The 18,606-nt window shown below is 34.2% G+C and overlaps 2 protein-coding genes and 1 pseudogene across 3 annotated transcripts; 1 reads left to right on the top strand and 2 right to left on the bottom strand.

The window, feature by feature from the left end:
* Window positions 1-184: 184 nt before the first annotated feature.
* LOC105284889 lies at window positions 185-13,110 on the bottom strand. The gene is made up of 10 exons (XM_026972086.1): window positions 12,634-13,110; window positions 11,811-12,174; window positions 11,072-11,329; window positions 9,597-9,714; window positions 7,529-7,844; window positions 7,051-7,414; window positions 6,785-6,952; window positions 1,856-2,166; window positions 1,330-1,693; window positions 185-981 (listed from the first exon to the last, which is right to left on the bottom strand). The coding sequence occupies exons 1-10, from the start codon at window positions 12,915-12,917 to the stop codon at window positions 724-726; spliced, it is 2,805 nt and encodes a 934-aa protein (XP_026827887.1). The 5' UTR covers window positions 12,918-13,110; the 3' UTR covers window positions 185-723.
* On the bottom strand, window positions 5,428-10,095 carry LOC113561425 (alpha-tocopherol transfer protein-like). Of its 2 annotated transcripts, XM_026972009.1 has the most exons (4): window positions 8,840-10,094; window positions 7,529-7,844; window positions 7,051-7,414; window positions 5,428-6,952 (listed from the first exon to the last, which is right to left on the bottom strand). In XM_026972009.1, exons 2-4 carry the CDS (start codon window positions 7,816-7,818, stop codon window positions 6,695-6,697), a joined length of 912 nt encoding a protein of 303 aa, XP_026827810.1. In that variant the 5' UTR covers window positions 7,819-7,844; window positions 8,840-10,094; the 3' UTR covers window positions 5,428-6,694. The 2 variants fall into 2 exon arrangements, with proteins under 2 accessions (XP_026827810.1, XP_026827809.1); XM_026972008.1 differs by having other exon boundaries at window positions 7,051-7,844; window positions 8,840-10,095.
* Window positions 13,111-16,847: 3,737 nt separating the features above from the next.
* The window catches only part of LOC113562487, a 48,492-nt pseudogene continuing 46,733 nt past the window's right edge, over window positions 16,848-18,606 (top strand).

Here is an 18,606-nt window from a genome sequence, read left to right as displayed (position 1 = left end):
GCTAAATTAATAATATCTTCGTTTTATATTTTTACATGTGTATATTATTAGTCAATTATTATATTCATAAACATGTATATTTTTTATGTTTGACACAAAGTGAAAACTATTATATATTTCAATATATATCTATAATATAAGAATAACTTTGTGATAAGTATGTAAAAATAGTGCTCGTCATTTACATGTCAAAAATTACGTAATGCTAAAACATACATTAAAATAATATTTCACTTAAAAAGGAAAATTAACAAATATATTACATTGTCGATACGTAACATATGTATATATATGTATACACTGTGCACACGATTGATCGAGTCGAAAAAGTTTTTAGCAAACTATGATATAAGATAATAGTTACAGTTTACGCTACAAATATAAATATGTCACATCTAACATAAGTAATTATTATTGAGAAGAAAATTGTAATTAAAATTTAAGTAAACATATAACGATGATATTATGATTGATATATTATTAAATATTTATTTTCTTTTCGAACACTCGTGAACAGCGAGATTCGTATTAAAGGAGAGAAAGTAATGCGTGAAAGGCAATACATTCTCGATAAAATAGTTTCTTAACCCAATATTATTGCGAGTAATTAAAATCAAAATTTATTGAGTAAATAAAATGCTTATATTTGTATTAGTGTTATAGGTAAGAGAGAGAAAGTGCGCGTGCGTGCATACGCGGTGTATATCTGAAAGAATTATTTCGTCAGTCTATATCCAATTTCCGAAAAGTACCGTCCATGCCAAACAAGGTATTAGAGGTTTCGTTCTTTCCAATTCTTAATGATTCGTTCACTCGATTAATCTTCTCGTCTTCTACAAACCATCCGCAGAAATTTTCGAGTTTCTTAATTTGCTCCTCCATTAATTCTTTAACGGGGCCTGCTTTCCCACCAAACTCATTAGGTAGTGCATCTATGGGAAAATACTTCTTCGCGTCCTCTAAAGTCGGATGAAAATGTATCTGAAAGAAACAACTCATTAATATACACATCGTACGATATCATCAATTAATGTTTCAAATATTTCCATTGGCATTCCAAACAACATTGTAAACTTATTGAATAATTTACTTTGATAAACATTGCTAATTTAATATTTTATATTAATATATTTTAATATTCTAATTTAAAACTACATTTTAGTTTCCTCAAACACACACGCACACCCATGCAAATGATCGAACTTAAAAATAACTCTTACACAGGATGTTCCAGATCTAATTAATAAGTATGTTAATATTTTCTTTTCTTATCAATTTTGTTTTCCTTATCGACATTTCATTTATTGGAGAAATCTTAAATAATTTTACCAATTGTATAAGTTCCTCCTGGAGAAATGGCTTTACCATGTTGTATATTATTTCGACAACTGGCGATATATTTATTACATGAATCGCCTTTAGACGCACTGGAAAAGCCAGTTGAACATAAGAGAAAAATTTCTTTAATTGCATTGGATTCAGACGTCCCACGTGTCCAAATGAGAGACCAGTGGCATCGGCGACATAGATATATCCAGGTGTCAAACTGTGGTTCCAAAGAAATTCTTCGTTTATCATGAAACCAATGTTTCCTGCACTATTAAAATCGTAATGCGAAGGGTCCAAATCAATGAATCGTCCAAACTGGATGTTATAACCTTCCTTTGTCATTTCCTTCAAATAAACCTGTGCCCTTTATTAGCAAAAATATATCGTATATTATATATATTGACTTTAATTATCTAGTTTAAATGTTATATAATCATAAAAATGTTGAATTTACAATTCACATTTTCGCATATTCACGTATTCACACACGCAAAATTATATATTAAAAGATAAAGTTTGTGCTCACACAACTTTACAAATCCTTTGCAGTTCCTTATTTTTAAACATATCTCTGTTGGAAAAAAATTCTGGCAAGTGTGTCCGAAAAGTATAATAATTCTCGATTGTATTCTTTGTTGGTTCTATTCGATAGTAATTACAGTGCAGAAATACGGCGAATTCGACGTCCTGAATTTTTGGCAGATGCGGTTGCTTCTCGCACCACTGTCTGAGGATTTCTATATCCGACATCTTTAGCTCAGGAATTTTTTTCATTTCTTCTTCCAAAATAATGTGCTTTATGGAAGACATGTTGCCAAGGATTTGGACTCTTACACTTTACTGCCACAACAACAGTATATTTTGTTGTACTTGGAGCACATATACATTTATATAAATACACGTTTTCTCACAAAAGCATAAATAATAACATTTAATATAATGTCATTTAACGTATATAAAACTTTTATTTATCTTGTTGAAGAAATAAAGATGTATAATATTAAATATATTTTTTCACCATCTCACTATATGCTGCTCCAGATACGTATAATAAATAATGGAACAAAGTATAAGTAAAATCAATGAAACCACGTTTATGTCTTCTCTTTACTTTATTCCTTCTGTAAGATCAACTGTTATTTGCTTCCATAATCGGATGTTTAAATAGGAATGCTATCGGACACTAGTATATTTCAACGAAGCTAGGTTTTTATTTTAAGATCTTGTAATATGTGACATTATGACGTTGTAAAACCTGTCTTTCTCGTTAACCTTCAGTTTTACTTTGTACATAATAAAGCGAGTTAATTAGATGTTTGAGAGTGGTTTCCTTTTTTGTTTGCCCTCTTGCTCGCTTACATAATATGATGCTCATGAGATAAAAAACTTTAATGAATTTATTATTCTATGTTAACAAATATTCTTTTAAAAATATACATGTAACTAATTTTTTATTTCTTCTTAGCAAAAATGACGAACAAACTCATTATTTATTAATATTTTCTTATAATCTCTTTATTTTGCGTTATACATAACAAATCTCGTGATTAAACTAATTTAATCTATATATATATATATATATATATATACACACAAGCCAAATACCACTCACTCACTGACTCATCAACGTGCAGCCCAAACCACTGCACCCATCGACTTGAAATTTTAAGGGTATGTTCCTACTATCACGTATTAAGGGTGGGTTTTCCGAAATTCCACCCCTAACGGGTGAGAAGGGGTAAAATGTGTTTTTATTTAATTCTACACATAATATCGCGGGCGAAGCCCGCGTGACGGGGGATGCTAGTAGAATATATTTTAGTACACGCACGCGCGCGCGCACATACACACGTATAAATTGGATGTATCTAAATTCGACATCATATATCATATAAAAACTGTCCGGTTTGTTTGAAATTATTGTACTTTGTACAATTATACAGGGTGTCCGGTAACTCACGACTCAACGCTCGTGAGTGGATAAAGAGGACTGAACTGAGTGGAAAAGTCCTATACCATTTTGCAATTTTCACAATAGTTAACGAGTTATTAATTATTAAAAATCGCTATATTAGTCCGGCCTACCGCCGAATGCAAGTGCGCGGCGAGATGCGACCGCCTAGCGATCAAAGTTGCTAGGCGCGAGAAGTTGTTTATTACAAATAGCATGCCTAGCCATTGCCACTGTGATCGCTACTCGATCGCTAGGCGGTCGCATCTCGCCGCGCGCTTGCATTCGGCGGTAGGCCGGACTAATAGCACGATTTTTAATAATTAATAACTTGTTAACTATCGTGAAAATTGCAAAATGGTATAGGACTTTTTCACTCAGTTCAGTCCTCTTTATCCACTCACGAGCGTTGAGTCGTGAGTTACCGGACACCCTGTATATTATATCTTGATTTTATCAATGTATACATATATTAAAACTGTCTTGTACGTGTAACCTGCACGTATTAAGTGGTAGTTTATCACGTAAGCAAGCAAGCAAGCAGGAAATACGAGGAAAAAACGCAATTAAATGTCCAATTAGTCTAATAAGCTGTTATGTAGCAAGTATAATAGGATAAAAAAAACACAAGTGTTTCATTACAAAATACGTATAAAGACAGGTTGACATCTCTGATCAAGGTATAATATATTGGAATAATAAGATAATGAAATACTGATGCGCAAAGAACTCGTAAGAGATTGTGAGATTACGATAACTAACAATTTAACAGTCCATGTAAAAATTATATATTGCCATTTAAGAAAATAAAATTGACCTTCATTTGATTTAACACCCTGTAAACATATATATATATACACACATACAGGGTGTTTCCTAAGTAAGTAGACAAACTTAAGGAGGATATTCCTTGGCTTATTTTAAGAAGAAAAAGTCATATAAACATATGTCCTAAACTGCTTTGTTTTCCAAAAAAAAGTACATCACTGTTTTCGTTCACTTTTCGTTTATTATAGAACAGTTTGTGTTATTGCAAATGAAACAAATGAAAAACTTTTTGATTGGTCCTGTCTTTCTTCCCTTGAAACTTAACGGTGCTTCGTATCTACATTTTCTTGAAGATGAGCTACCTTTGGAAGATATTCCACTCATGCTCAGAAATAGAATGTGGCTTATGCATGATGGCGCTCCACCCCACTTTAGCTTAGCAGTTCGTCAATTTTTGAACAGGAAGTTTGCCAATCGATGGATCGGTCGAGGTACTCAAAGACCAAACCATTTATGGCCTGCAACATCCCCAGACTTAAATCCAGTAGATTTTTTTCTCTGGGGACAGCTTAAATCTTTAGTTTACGCTACACCTATTCAAAATGAAGAAGATCTCAGAAATCGCATAATAGATGTACGTGAAAGAATACGTAACACTCCAGGTATTTTTGAGCGTGTACGTCAATCAATGGAAAGGAGAGTGTGATGTTATTATTTTTCTTTTTAGTTACTATTTTCTTTTTCGTTATAATTTTTCTTTTTGGTTACTATTGTTTTTCATTTGTTTCATTTGCAATAACACAAACTGTTCTATAATAAACGAAAAGTAAACGAAAACAGTGATGTACTTTTTTTTGGAAAACAAAGCAGTTTAGGACATATGTTTATATGACCTTTTCTTCTTAAAATAAGCCAAGGAATATCCTCCTTAAGTTTGTCTACTTACTTAGGAAACACCCTGTATAGATGAATTACTAACGTCGTTTCTATTCAGATTTCAATGTCATAACGATGCCAAGTCACCCGGGAGAGAGAGAGAGAGAGAGTAAGAGACAAAATCATATTTCTGTCTGCTTCTACTGCCCGATATCGCCTGAAGCCCCGAACGCACACTTGCACGATACATACATAACTTACATCACGAGAGTCATCCCCTCCACATGCTATTACGCATCGGAATTCAAAGTCAGAATCGGGTACAGTCTACTGATACTCATGCGCTATGTTTTTCAATATATAATTTTGTTGTATTGTCGCACAACCACCGCAATTCTTTTATCCTATCCAATATTTTGTGTTACCGCAGAATGGTTGTCATCCGAAGAAAATCATGCTCTATGTAGGATTTTAAGGAAATCGTGTACTATGAGACCTTCTCCTGCACAATGAAACAATTTATTTGGATATTGCACTCAACCGATTAAAGGAGCAAATGACCAGAGGCGAGCGGAATTGGTCTTATGTCTCTTTACAGACTCGGTAAAAATTAGTGCAGCTTGACTGGAATGTTCTACTACATTTGTCATATTCATCTAACTACCATCGAATTCTTTTAATGGAAATAATCTTTGTTGTCTTCGTTGAAGGCACGTAAAATTCGCTTGGAGCAATTTGTCGGCCAGAAAGATGGGAAAATGACATCATCTGAAAGCTTAAAATTGTGGAAATGATTGCCCAATTCAATATATATTCGTAATATATATATATAGAGCAATATGTGTGTGAACTACTACTTTATAACGTAATATTTAATACCTGAGTATATATTGTTTAAAGGATACTTTGTTTTATGTAAATCCTTTAACACTATTCTTTTCTTTAAAAGTAACGTAAATATTTTAATTCTTGAACTAATATGACACTATAACAATAAATTTTTCTTTGAAGCTAATATAAGTATATAAATATAAAGAATGATTCAGATGTTTTTCAAATATAACTACAAGCGCTTTCTTACTGCAGGTATTCAAGTCTAATTTATGTTATAAACCAGCCGTAATTATAAAGTGACATTGCATGAAATTACATGTTGCGATACGCGTAATATTTATGAGAAACTTCTTTTTTGTTATTGCAATCGTGTACATGTCAAGGTTCTACTAATTACATGACACAAACAATGGAAACAGCCGCTTAATTATTAAAAATTAATGAAGATCATGCTCATATGCATAATAAGCTATCATAATTCTGCAACCTAATTATATAACAATTATTAAATTTTTGGATTGTAACATATATTTGTCCCTTTTTTTAATATCTTTAATAACGAACATGTGTTACAACCCAATACAATATATTTTATCCATACAAATGGTATTGCAATATTACTGTTATACTTATTTGCGTAATTCTATCCAACCTATCTTAAATTATCTTAATCTATCTTAAACTATCTTAAATTATTAGGTTGGTGCAAAAATAATTGCAGTTTTTGTTATTATTAAGGTGAATAGCAAGAACCACAATTTTTTGCATTAACCTAATAATTAAATTAACCAAACAATTTAGTTATATTGCAATATCTTTTATATCTTTATTCGCTTTCGTAATTAATTTTACGAGCAGTTCGAATAGGGAACATTATATATATATAAAAATCTGTTTAACAATATTTCAATGTAAGATATTTTTATTTGACCAATCTTAATCTATCTCTAATTTCTTAAAACTGCCATCCATACCAAATAAACCATCCGTCATGTGACATTTACCGACTCGTAATGATTCATTTACCCGTCCAACCCGTTCGTCGTACTGAAACCAGTCGCGAAATTCTTCTAGTAATTTTATATGTTCATCAACTATTTCTTGAATAGGACCCGCTTTCCCTCCATACTCGTTTGGCAGTGCCTCGATAGGTAAACATTCCATCAGAGTGTTCAAGCTCGAATGAAAATGCAACTAAACAAACAATAAAGAAATATTTTTTTATCCATTCTTTCAGAGAAAAATTTATACATTTTATTATAGTGTACATGAATAACAAGCCGTTAACTTACGAGATCCAAAAGTTCCGTCTTTATAAACGGTTTCATCAGATTAAACAATCTATCCACTACAGGCATAGTGTTTATTATGTGCAAGGCTTTTATTCGGACTGGAGCAGCTTCCTGTATATAGTACATCATTTTTTTCAGTTTCATCAAATCCATGCGAGCAACATGACCGAAGCTTAAGTCTGCTGCATCGAGAACGACAACTAGTCCTTTACTGGTACCTCTTACTATATTCTGCACCTCGCATGTCATAAGCATATATTTCGAACATTCGAGGGAATCAAATTGAGTTGGGTCCGGATCGAGAAATTTAGCAAGCGTTACAATATAGCCCTCCTTGGTTTCATATTTTAATGGTACGATTGCCCTATTCAAACAAAAGCATTGATTTAATTCTTTTTCATGCTTGATCATGAGTTTTAATAATTGTTTTCGTTTAAAAATGTTCTTTCGTAATAATTTAATAGAACAACACTCATACGCAGTGGTGAAAGCCTTTCGCAGTTCCTTCCGGGCGACAGGATCCCTATTTGAAAATATTTCCGGTGTATGTGTCCTTGCAGTAAAAAAATTATCAATCGTTTGTTTCGTTGGCTCTATACGGTAATAATTGCTGTGCAGGAACATGACCAAGTACAGCATATTGATCTTTGGTAGATGAGGTTGCTTGTCCATCCAATCTTTCAACATTTCCATATCCGAAAGTTTTAACTCCGGATTGCGCTTGCATTCTTCTTCTATGCTAACGTACCGAGGAGGTAATACTTCCATGACGTTGCGACACTTACAAATGACCTCTGCAAAGAAAAATATGTTCGCTTTTGCGTGATTCCTTTTAGAAGAATAACGTTCGAGAAAGGACGGACACAGAATTTTCTTTAATTTTCCTTCTTTCTATTAATTTGATCAATAAATTCACAATCAACAGTATTTTTCTTTATTGCATTATCGCAAACTATTATATATATATATATATATATATATATATATATATATATATATCGTTACTATGTTCGTTTGTTAAAAAGTTTTCACGATACACAACCATAGGTTAATATGAATATTATATAATAAAATGTATTAAATAAAAGATTTTGCATAGTTTATAGTTACCTTTGATATTAAGTTGAGTGATATTTTAATAATTAAGGCACATATTGAACCTACCTGCAGGATGTACGTGATTTTATGTTATCGATATACTTTTTTTTATCTATTCTCTATATCAATGTTAGCGATACAGATGTGCTACCTACTTACTTATCAGAAGGTGCTTTTACGATATAACGATAGTAGCACATTGATATAATGTAATAAAGAATGCGGAGACAAATATATGGAATGACACTAGTTAATTTTGTTATTATATAATCTTTTGTTAAGTGACATTTTTTTCTCTAATGAGATATATATTATTAGGTTGTAACCCCTTTTTTGTTATTAAAACCACTAAACAAATATATGTTACAACCCAATAGATCAACATCTATTTTATTATTCATCATGTATACATTTCTAGATTTCCTTTTCTTTTTTAAACAAAAACTTTTAAATTCTATCACAATATTTTTATAATAATATTTGTATATTATCCAAATACTTACAATATTGTTAATGTTACCAATAGTACTTTTTTTATATCAAGATATTTTATTATTATGCAATCATTATTAACTTCAAAAAGGAAATAGAGAAAGAAGAGAGAAAAAGGAAGAAAGATTATTAAATTATATTAATTAAAATCATTTATTCTTACAAAAGAAGATTAATTTAGCAATGTACGTTTACTTGCCTTTGATTTATAATTGTAGGCGATGCGTATACCTTTTTATAATTAGCACATATATATAATTATCCGTCTTGAAAGCACAATATGTGTATTTACAAAAATAAAATGAATTAAATCGCGTCACGCATTAAAGTTTGCCTCAAACTATGGTTTAACACACATAAATTTATGTTTTAAACACGCAACAGAAACAGACGTTGAAACACAGAATAGCGTCGTTCGCCAACGAAACGAGCCGATTACGTACTGATTTCTAAGAAAGAATGTTCAGGCCTTCAACGCGCCGTGAAAGCCGCTCGATACGAGAATGATTATCTCAATATCGTGCTGGATAAAAATCGCAATGCGATCTGCGTAATTATGAATATATATTTATTGAATGCGTTCAGAGTCCGTACATGCATTGTTAATTTGTTGACTTTATTTATAATAAATATATAGCAAATCGGATTTTATTACCGCGATAACTCTATATTATTTAGAAAAAAATAGCTCTATCGCTGTAGTTACAGTTTTGTTCGCAGCTTTCGTTGTATGTATGTTGTTATATTTTATACATTTTTACAAATATCAAGGAAAGTATGCGTTTTTTAGCAAAAAGATGGAGAAAAGATGGAAATAGAGATTTAAATTATCTTTCAACTGAGATCAAAATGATTGTAGTACATTCCATAGGTATTGGAGATAAGTTTTCTTTTCATCTTCTGCTCTTCTTTTTATTCACATATGGTGATTGGTTTTTCAACGTGGTGATTTTAACGTCGAAGACCAAGGATGCTCAGGTAGGTCTTCAGCGGTAGATAACGACCAACTTGCAGCATTAATTGAAAGTAATCCATGCTACACGACGCGAGACATCGCGGAGACACTCCATATATCTAATATTCGACAAGATCTTTCAAATTTGTCTTTGAATTTTACTTAAAAAACCGCACGAATTTTCCGAACAATCCAATGTAACGTTAAATTTATATATATATATATATATATATATTCTATATATAGAAAATTTGAGAATGTAATGGAATTATTCCAACTAGTTGATTACCTATACAATTAGCGATTCTAAGAATCAATATTAACAGTGAATCTACGATATATGCATATTATAATTAAAATACAAATATATTTAAAATACAATTCAATTCGAGCATTTGTTCTTCATTATATGGAAACATTGACAAATCCCAGCAAACACAAAGTAACAGTAATGTACATGTTATGTTATAATTTCCCACTCAACAATGTAATTGTTACATAACACGTATGTTATGTTGTATTTATATTAACGAGTGGGAAATTATAACATAACATGTATATTACTGTTACTTTGTGTTTGCTGGGATAAATCAAAATATAAATACAAATGTAATCTTATTTTTTTCTTTCTTTTAGGTACTTATTGTTAACTATGCATAACAGTGAGATTACAGTAATTGGAAGATCATAATTCGAGATCTTCGGCAATAAAGTTCTACTTACGTAAGATGAAATTTGTAGCTCAAAAAAATCACTGACAAGTACGATTATTATTTGCGTAGTCGCAGTAACACGTGTGGAATGACATTGCAATTTTAGAATGCTATGACTGTTTTTCCTTACCACGTTCGTGTCTTTATATTTTTACGTAACAAATATAACACGTGCAAATTATATCTGAAGTACGATAAAACGTATTTTATAAACATATTAAATGTTAATTATTATTATTTATGTCGATGACATAAACCTTCGTTTTTAGGATTTTTATATCAGGCTTTATAACTTAATAACTAATCGATATTATTTTCTTAGAACGAAACCTTATGCTGTTGTAGATGAAATTATTAAAAAAAAATATTAGTTACAAATAATGAAACGAAGCAAAATTTTGGGTAATCGATACATGCCTGTACACTATTATAATATATAATGGGTACGGTCCAAGTCACGCTTCGAAGCGCTTCTAGACACTTTCTATCCTTTTCCTTCTGTCAAATGAGAAGAAGATAGAAACTTTCTGTGTCTAGAAGCGCTTCGAAGCGTGACTTGGACCGTACCGAATTTTGTCAATATATTTTGTTAATATGCAAATATAAGGTATTAGCTTTCTCTCTTTTTTCTTTCATTTGTTATTTTTTTACAATTGCTGCATGGTATATAAAACTTTGTGCATTGAAGAAAAATAGATACGTGTGTGTTCGTAAGATGAACACATTCCAAGTATTTTCGGTATTACGAGATCGCAACTTAATCAATATCGAGTTTCTTGAAACTTCCTTCGACTCCGAACAGATCCATTATCGTTTTGCTTTTGCCTACTCTCAAAGATTCATTTACGCGACCCGTGGCTTCATCTTTTAGAAACCATTGACGATGATCCTCTAGGTTTTTTAATTGCTCCTCTTGTTGTTCCTTTAACGGTTTACTTTTTCCACTCAAGCTTACATCACACGGAAATGCTTCCAACGGCACAAAATTTGCTAGCGTGTCTTTCGTGGTATGAATATGGAGCTGAAAAATATATTTGATAACTCTTGTAACAAATGATATATTAATTTTGACAACGCTTTTATTATTAAACTTTGTTGAATCTATTTATTATTATATATTGAGTTGAAAACGAAGAGTCCGTTCAAATCTTTTCAGCAAAATTTAAATGCAAAGTTTAATATTATCAATTATCAATGTGCGCGAACTTTCCAATTAATTCAATATTATTAAAAAGTTATAAAAATAATTACTTATTTCAACCTTACAATTGTAAACGTAAACTTTTATCAAACAAATTTAAATAGAATTAAAAATAGACGACTTATAAATTTCTAATATTTTGAATAAAAATTGAGAGAAAATCTCATCAACCTGAAGTTAAACAGTAAACGAAAATACTCTTTTGTCCATTCATACTTTTTCCTATTCACATCCATTCTATTGACATACTTGACGAAATTGTTCTTACAATCAATACGGAAAAAATGTTCATTGTTCTCACCATGTCCATTAATTCTTTCTTCATGAATGGTTTCATCATCGCTAAAATGATGTCCATGACAGCATTGGTGTGGACGAAGTGCATACCTTTAAGTCTGATCGGTATAGCCTCTTGTAAGTAATAAAGAAACTTCTTTATCGAGATGGGATTCAAACGACCAGCGTGAGGAAGGGTGACACCTTCCATGTCTATGACAATTACATGACCAGGAGCAGTCCCTTCGGTATACAGCCACAGATCCATCACCATCAAAAAGTATTTTATAGCATCGTTGTGCACAAAATGTGATGGTTCATAATCAATTAGTCTCACATAAACAAGCTTGTATTGCTCCTTCGTTCGCATCGACAGCGTAATCTGTGAGCTTTTAAACAAATTTAATTATATACTATACTCAGTTTTTCAATAATCAATACTAGTTCGCTTCTTCTATCAAAGAGCAGCAACAATTACATTTACACTGTCAATGATAAATTCTAAAATACAGCAGCAGAAGTGAAAATTCTTTGACTCGCACGCTTTCAAATAAATTTAATATTATTTCATCGAATAACAGTTTCAATCAGCGTACTGTATCTTTTTAAAAAGCAATAATTGCATGAAGTCTACGCATCTCTTAATTCGAATAGCAGATTGTTTTCGATTTAAAATGGTTCGACGATTCCCGTCTCTATTTGAAAATAAATTTTGAAGACGCGACTCTTTTTCAAATTCATACGTAATAGTTTGAACGTTAGTTGAACGCGGATATTCGAAAGATGATTCGATAAACATCATTAACATGCATCATTAAACAAATGGATATTTGGGGTATTGTACTTACGTAACTTTAAACGCCTCTCGCAACTGCTTTGTTCCGAGCGGATCTCTATCGGAAAAGAACTCCGTTATATGAGTTCTGGACGTATAATATTCCTCGATGGTGTTTTTAGCAGCTTCGGTGCCATAATAATTACTCTGTAAAAACAGCACATATTCGCAGTCCGAGATTTCCGGAAGATGTGGTTGTTTAGCGTGCCAATCTTTCAGGATCTGTATATCAGAATCCTTTAATTCTGGATTCTTCTTCTTTTCCTCCTCATAAGAAATTCCGTTGGTCGATGACATAACGTCCTTCTTATTATTTTATACGTATAATTACATATATATGTAAAAAATGTTGCGTAAAGAGAAGTGGATCTCTCGACGCGTGAGCACGACTGTTTCTTCCACGCGAAAGTAAATCGTTTCACGAAAAGACTGAAGTCAATAAGCGTTCACGTCAGTGTTCAGACGCATCCAAACTAAGCGCAACGAACCGAACATTTGTATCTTATGGCACGAAGAGACAACGTTTCAGGAAATGCAGTACAAGCGTATGATTACGATGAGCATAACTGTAATCAAAATCCCAATTCTTGACATCGAAATTACAGACTCATATTTCACTGTCATCTTACGCTACAGTTTTTCTTTTTCTTTTTTTTTTGAACAACACACCATCGTACGACTCTGCTTCGCAACATGATTACGAATATGTATCCGTACATGTGCGCGCGTGCGAAAATAGTGTCAGCGATCGTTACACGTGGAACATAAAGCGGTCCGAGATCGTTTATATTCCGTCTTAACTCGTAGTTTTTTTCAATTTCATTTTGACCATGAGTGAAGACGGTACTTACTACGGTCCCGAAATATTTCTAATTAATGATTCCTTCATAATTATTTATAATACTACATATTCTTAATTATCAATTGGAATTATCAATAATAATTATCGATTTAACTAAAAAAAAGAAATAATTTCAAAGTTGGAAATTATATATTTAATAACGTGGTTACGTATTAATATGTTTATCGTGTTGTTAAGTTGTAGAAATCATTACATGAGTGTATATAATGTCTGATAAGAATGTCTGATAAAGATAAAGAATATGCTCTAATTAGCGAGTAGACCTTATAACGTTTTTTTGCTTCTGTTCGTTTTTTTTGTTCTACTGCAAGAATTAAAGCAACAATGGTACAAACAATATAATTCTTTCCTTTCCTTTTTTTTCGTTGATCTCCAATTTCCTCCACTTTCGTTGATTTTCCTGCAGTTTCTTCGCTTTTACTGCAATTTCCGTGATGTTCCTACATTCTCAGGGATTTTCCCGCATTTTCTTCGATTTCCCTGCATTTTCTATGATTTTATTACATTTTAATTGATTGTGTTTCATATTCTTTGAGTTTACTGTATTTCCTTCGATTTTATTGCATTTTCATTGATTTTATTGCATTTGTTTTTCTTTGATTTCATTTTGTTCAATTGTAATTAATTTTATTGTATTTAATTTGATTTAATTGAATTTTATTGTATATAATTTGATTTTAGTGAATTTGGTTGTACTGAATTCGATTTTATTGAATTTGAGTTAATTTGATTGTATATATAATTTAAATTTTTTCCCCTTCCCTTGCTTGACGGGGCAGACTGGTTCTAACCGGCCAAACCGAACGGCCCTAAGCAATAATCTATAAGGTCCTAAAAAATTTCTAACGGCTACAACTGTTTCATTGCTCAATTTATGGTATTTTCAATAGCAGAGAACTCTAGTCAATATAAAAAATAATAATATCATCAACTCAGAACTTCTCGGAAAAGAAAAAATTTCCAATGGCTAGAACTATTTTATTTCTGAATTTGCGGTATTTTCAATAGCAGAGAACTCTAGGCAATATAAAAAATAATGATATTAACAACTCAGAACTTCTCGGAAAAGAAAAAATGTTTAAGGGCTAGAACTTTTTCATTTATGAGTTTACGGTATTTTCAATAGCAGAGCGAAAAACTATTTTTTACAAAAAGCCCGATATCTCGCGAACGGAGCGAGCTAGAGGGTTCTTTCTAGCGGCAGTCTACGGGGCTTTTCGAGCCCTTTCCAACGCCCATATCAAACTTTCCGTCACACGCACCGTTCCGGAGATAGCGAAAAACTAGTTTTTACATCATGGTCGATATCTCGCGAACGGAGAGGGTTAGAGAGTCAGCTAGCTGACAAGCTAGAGAGTCAGTTAGCCGGCAAAGTCATTCGCCAGCGACGCTACGCGCGCGCGTAGCTGGCAAAGTCATTCGCCCGCATGCCCGCCCGCACGCCCGCACATACACCCGCACATACGCGCACGCCCGATGTATGAAATATTATCTCACAATTATATGTCACAATTATAGAAAATGACAATTTTCGAAAAAGACAACGCGCAAATGACTTTTCTACTTATTTTTCAATTATGTATCGTATTATTCGTTGTACATATACGTGATGAGAAATTATACAAGAGAAAGGATGTACGGAAGTATGGAGATATTTGATAGATGATTTTATGTTTCTATATAATTATGTAGAGTTTTACTGGCAACACAGGCGCGCGCTAGGCGCGCTATTTTTTAATTATTTTGAACGTTAATAATGTTTTCGGATAATATTGATCTATTATTATTTATTATATAATAAATAAGACAAATCTTATTGTAAAAAAGGCGTTAAAGGTGTTATTTATTTCATGGTGTTTGATGAATAGAAATTTGACAGAATTGACAGAATTGACAGAATTGACAGAATTGACAGCTGCCGTATCGTACGGCACATGAGCTGATTTGGCGAGCCGCGGGCCGCGGGCCGCGGGCCGCGGGCCGCGAGCACGCGTCTTGGCCGTTGGACGTTGGAGCGTACGTAGGTGAGTGTGAACGTGAATGTGGAGAAGAAGGAAAGCGAGAATTTTAGCATACGATTAGGATATGGGAGGATGGAGCGCAGCAATTGTTTTGGAAGTGGTCGGAATGGAAAGGTCGCATGGACGTTACAGTTAATTACGTTATAGTTAATAGAAGTATGGTTAGATTTGTGATTAGGTGTTTAGTTGGTGAGAAGATATGGTAAGGAAGAGTTGATGGGACATGAATTAGAGGGGAAATTGCGGATAAGCTAGTTAGGTAGGTAGGTAGGTAGGTAGGTAGGTAGGTAGGTAGCGCGCGACGCGTACTGCGTGGCTCCGATTGGTCGGAAGGTGGTGGTTTACGTACCGGGCGTGGCGACGCTACCGCGTGGCTGGATTAGTGTGGATGAGGCGTTGGAAATGATAGTTGGCTGATAAAGACGGATCTTTATTCTACGGAGAAGGTGTAGGGGTAGGGATATTTAAATATGCCTTAAGGCATGACCTTTGGAAAGAAGGGAAGGAATTTAGATAGAATGAATAATTTGGATGAAATTGAAAGGCGTTGCAGGAATATGTTTGCGTTTTGGAAAGAAGTAAAATGGTAGGGTGGATTTGGAAGTGGTGGAAGTGAGTGGGTAATGGAAAAAATGGAAGATGGAAAAGATGGAAAAGATGTAAAAAATGTAAAAAATGGTAATGATGTTGGATGGTGTATTCGGTTTTGAAAATGATAAAGATTGGTATTTGTAAGAGTTATTGATTGGAATATATGATGGGAGGAATATGAGGTTAATTAGTAGAAATTAGGGAAATTTGATGAAAAGAAGGAATTAGCGTGGCTTGACCCTCTGGTTGGACAGATGGTACAGGTGCTGCTGAGGAGGATAGGAGGATAGGAGGATAGGAGGATAGGAGGATGGGAGGATAGGAGGATAGGAGGATCCCGTTGGTAAGAGGGATTGACCTTACGTTTGCCTTAGGTAAAAAGGACGATGGAGTAAAAAGAGACGGTGTGGAATAATATAAATATAAATATAAATATAAATATAAATAAAAATAAAAATAAAAATATGAGGGTGAAATGGACGTTGGTGGTTGAGCGGAAAATGGAGCGGAGAATGGAAGCGTATCGGTGGGCTGGAAGACACTTGGTACGGCGGTTGCGTGCGTACGTACGTGGAGAGGCAGAGGCAGAGGCAGAGGCAGAGGCAGAGGCAGAGGCAGAGGCAGAGGCAGAGGCGAGACGGTGGGGCGCCGTTGGTCGAGCTGACGGAGCGACGTAACAGGGACGTAAGAATAAAAATAGTTGTAAAATTGGTGGATATTGGATATTTTTTTTTTTTTTTTTTTTTAGTGGACATGGACATGGACATGATAGAGATGTACTGCACTGGTGATAGACGGACCGACCGGCGGAGATGCTGTCGGTATATCCGTGTATCCGTGTATCCGTGTTAAGGCATTAAGAAGGGAAATGCGCGCGCGATGGTAAGGAAAGAAAAGCAGGAAAGCAGGAAAGCAGGAAAGCAGGAAAGAGGAGAAAATGAGAGGAAGGGAAGGGAAGGGAAGGGAAGGGAAGGGAAGGGAGAGAAAATGGGAAAATAATGGATTTAACGTGGTGGTAACCGGGATGAATGCCGTACTAACGATATAAATAGGCGCAGTACTAAGGAGGAAAAAAAAAAAAAAATGAAAGAGGGGAAAAATGAAGTTTGTTTTCTTGGTGGTAAAAAAAAAAAAAGGCTGCGATAGTAACGATTAGAAACATACGCGATACAAATCTGGAAAAGTGGGAAAATTGAGGAAAAGAGAGAGAAAAAAAAAATGAAATTTGCTTTGTTTGTGCGCCGCAGGCCGATGGACCTGAAAAAAGCCTGCGGCGCTAACGATTAGAAAGATAGGCGGTGCTGACCCGGAAAAAGTGGAAAAATTGAGGGAAGGAAGAGAAAAATAGAAATTTGCTTGGTTCGTGCGCCGCAGGCTGATGGGCGTGAAAAAAGCCTGCAGTACGGACTAGATGGAAAAAAAAAAAAAAAAAAAAGAGGAAATGGTGTCCGCAGGGATTGCGATATGGGAGCAGGTAGATGAAACGAGGATAGAGATAGCCTATGTACGTTTATTCGGAGTATGGAGAAGCGACGAGTATGGAGGACTACCGATCGCTGACACGTTACCGAAATGCCCCCTGCATACAGGCCGTATTGATAGTGGAGCGTGAAGTGAAGACTGGAGACGACGGAGACGACGGAGACGACGGAGACGACGGAGACGAAGCGTGTGTTATGGAAGGAAGATGGTCGTAAGACGAATATAGAGTAGATTTGATAGCGACGAAAGAAGAATCCTCTTGTGATGGTGGAGAGTGGAGAGTGGAGAGTGGAGAGTGGAGAGTGGAGAGGAAGTTTTGGCTGAAGGAGCGTTATGGAATGCGGGAGACGGACTGGGCGAAGAGGCGCTTAAGCTAAGGAGCGGGAATGGCCGTGATGCTTATTGCCGCATAGGAGCTATTGGCTGTTTGCGTGATATTTGCGTTGGTTGGTGCGATGTGGCAATGGCGACATAGCGACATTGCATGGGAGACGTGGCTGGAAGTACGATGGAGGTTTAATAGAAGCCGTGACTGTAAAATATTAGCCAGGTGTTATTAGAAGAGGATATTGATTGGATGATCGTTGTAAGGTTGAATAGGAATAGGAATAGGAATAGGAATAGGAATAAAATATAGATTTATTGCTACTCGTAAGGTTTAGTTGACCGGTTGAGGATGAGGAATGGGAGTAGGGAGTAGGAGGAATTTTGGAAATTAGTAAAGGAAGAGACGATGGTAAGGTAAGATGATGAAGAGATGATGGTTTGGTATTGCATGGAATTAAGCAGGCGGTTAACAATATAGTGAGAGGTAATGATAAAAGAGAAAAGAGAAAAGAGAAAAGAGAAAAGAGAAAAGAGAAAAGAGAAAAGAGAAAAGAAGAAAGAAAAAGGAAAATGCAGAAAATGCAGGAAATGAAGAGAAAAAATGTAAATTTTGCTTGGTTTAAGCGCCGCAGGCCGATGAGCCGAAAAAAAAGCGTGGTTTATTATATTATAGTTTATTGTTATATTTAACCACTGGAAAATT

This window comes from Ooceraea biroi, chromosome 8, assembly GCF_003672135.1.
Source record: "Ooceraea biroi isolate clonal line C1 chromosome 8, Obir_v5.4, whole genome shotgun sequence".
NCBI classification, from domain to species: Eukaryota; Metazoa; Arthropoda; class Insecta; order Hymenoptera; family Formicidae; genus Ooceraea; species Ooceraea biroi.
Note: the sequence above shows the minus strand (reverse complement) of the source record. Positions and strands in the feature narration are given on the sequence as shown.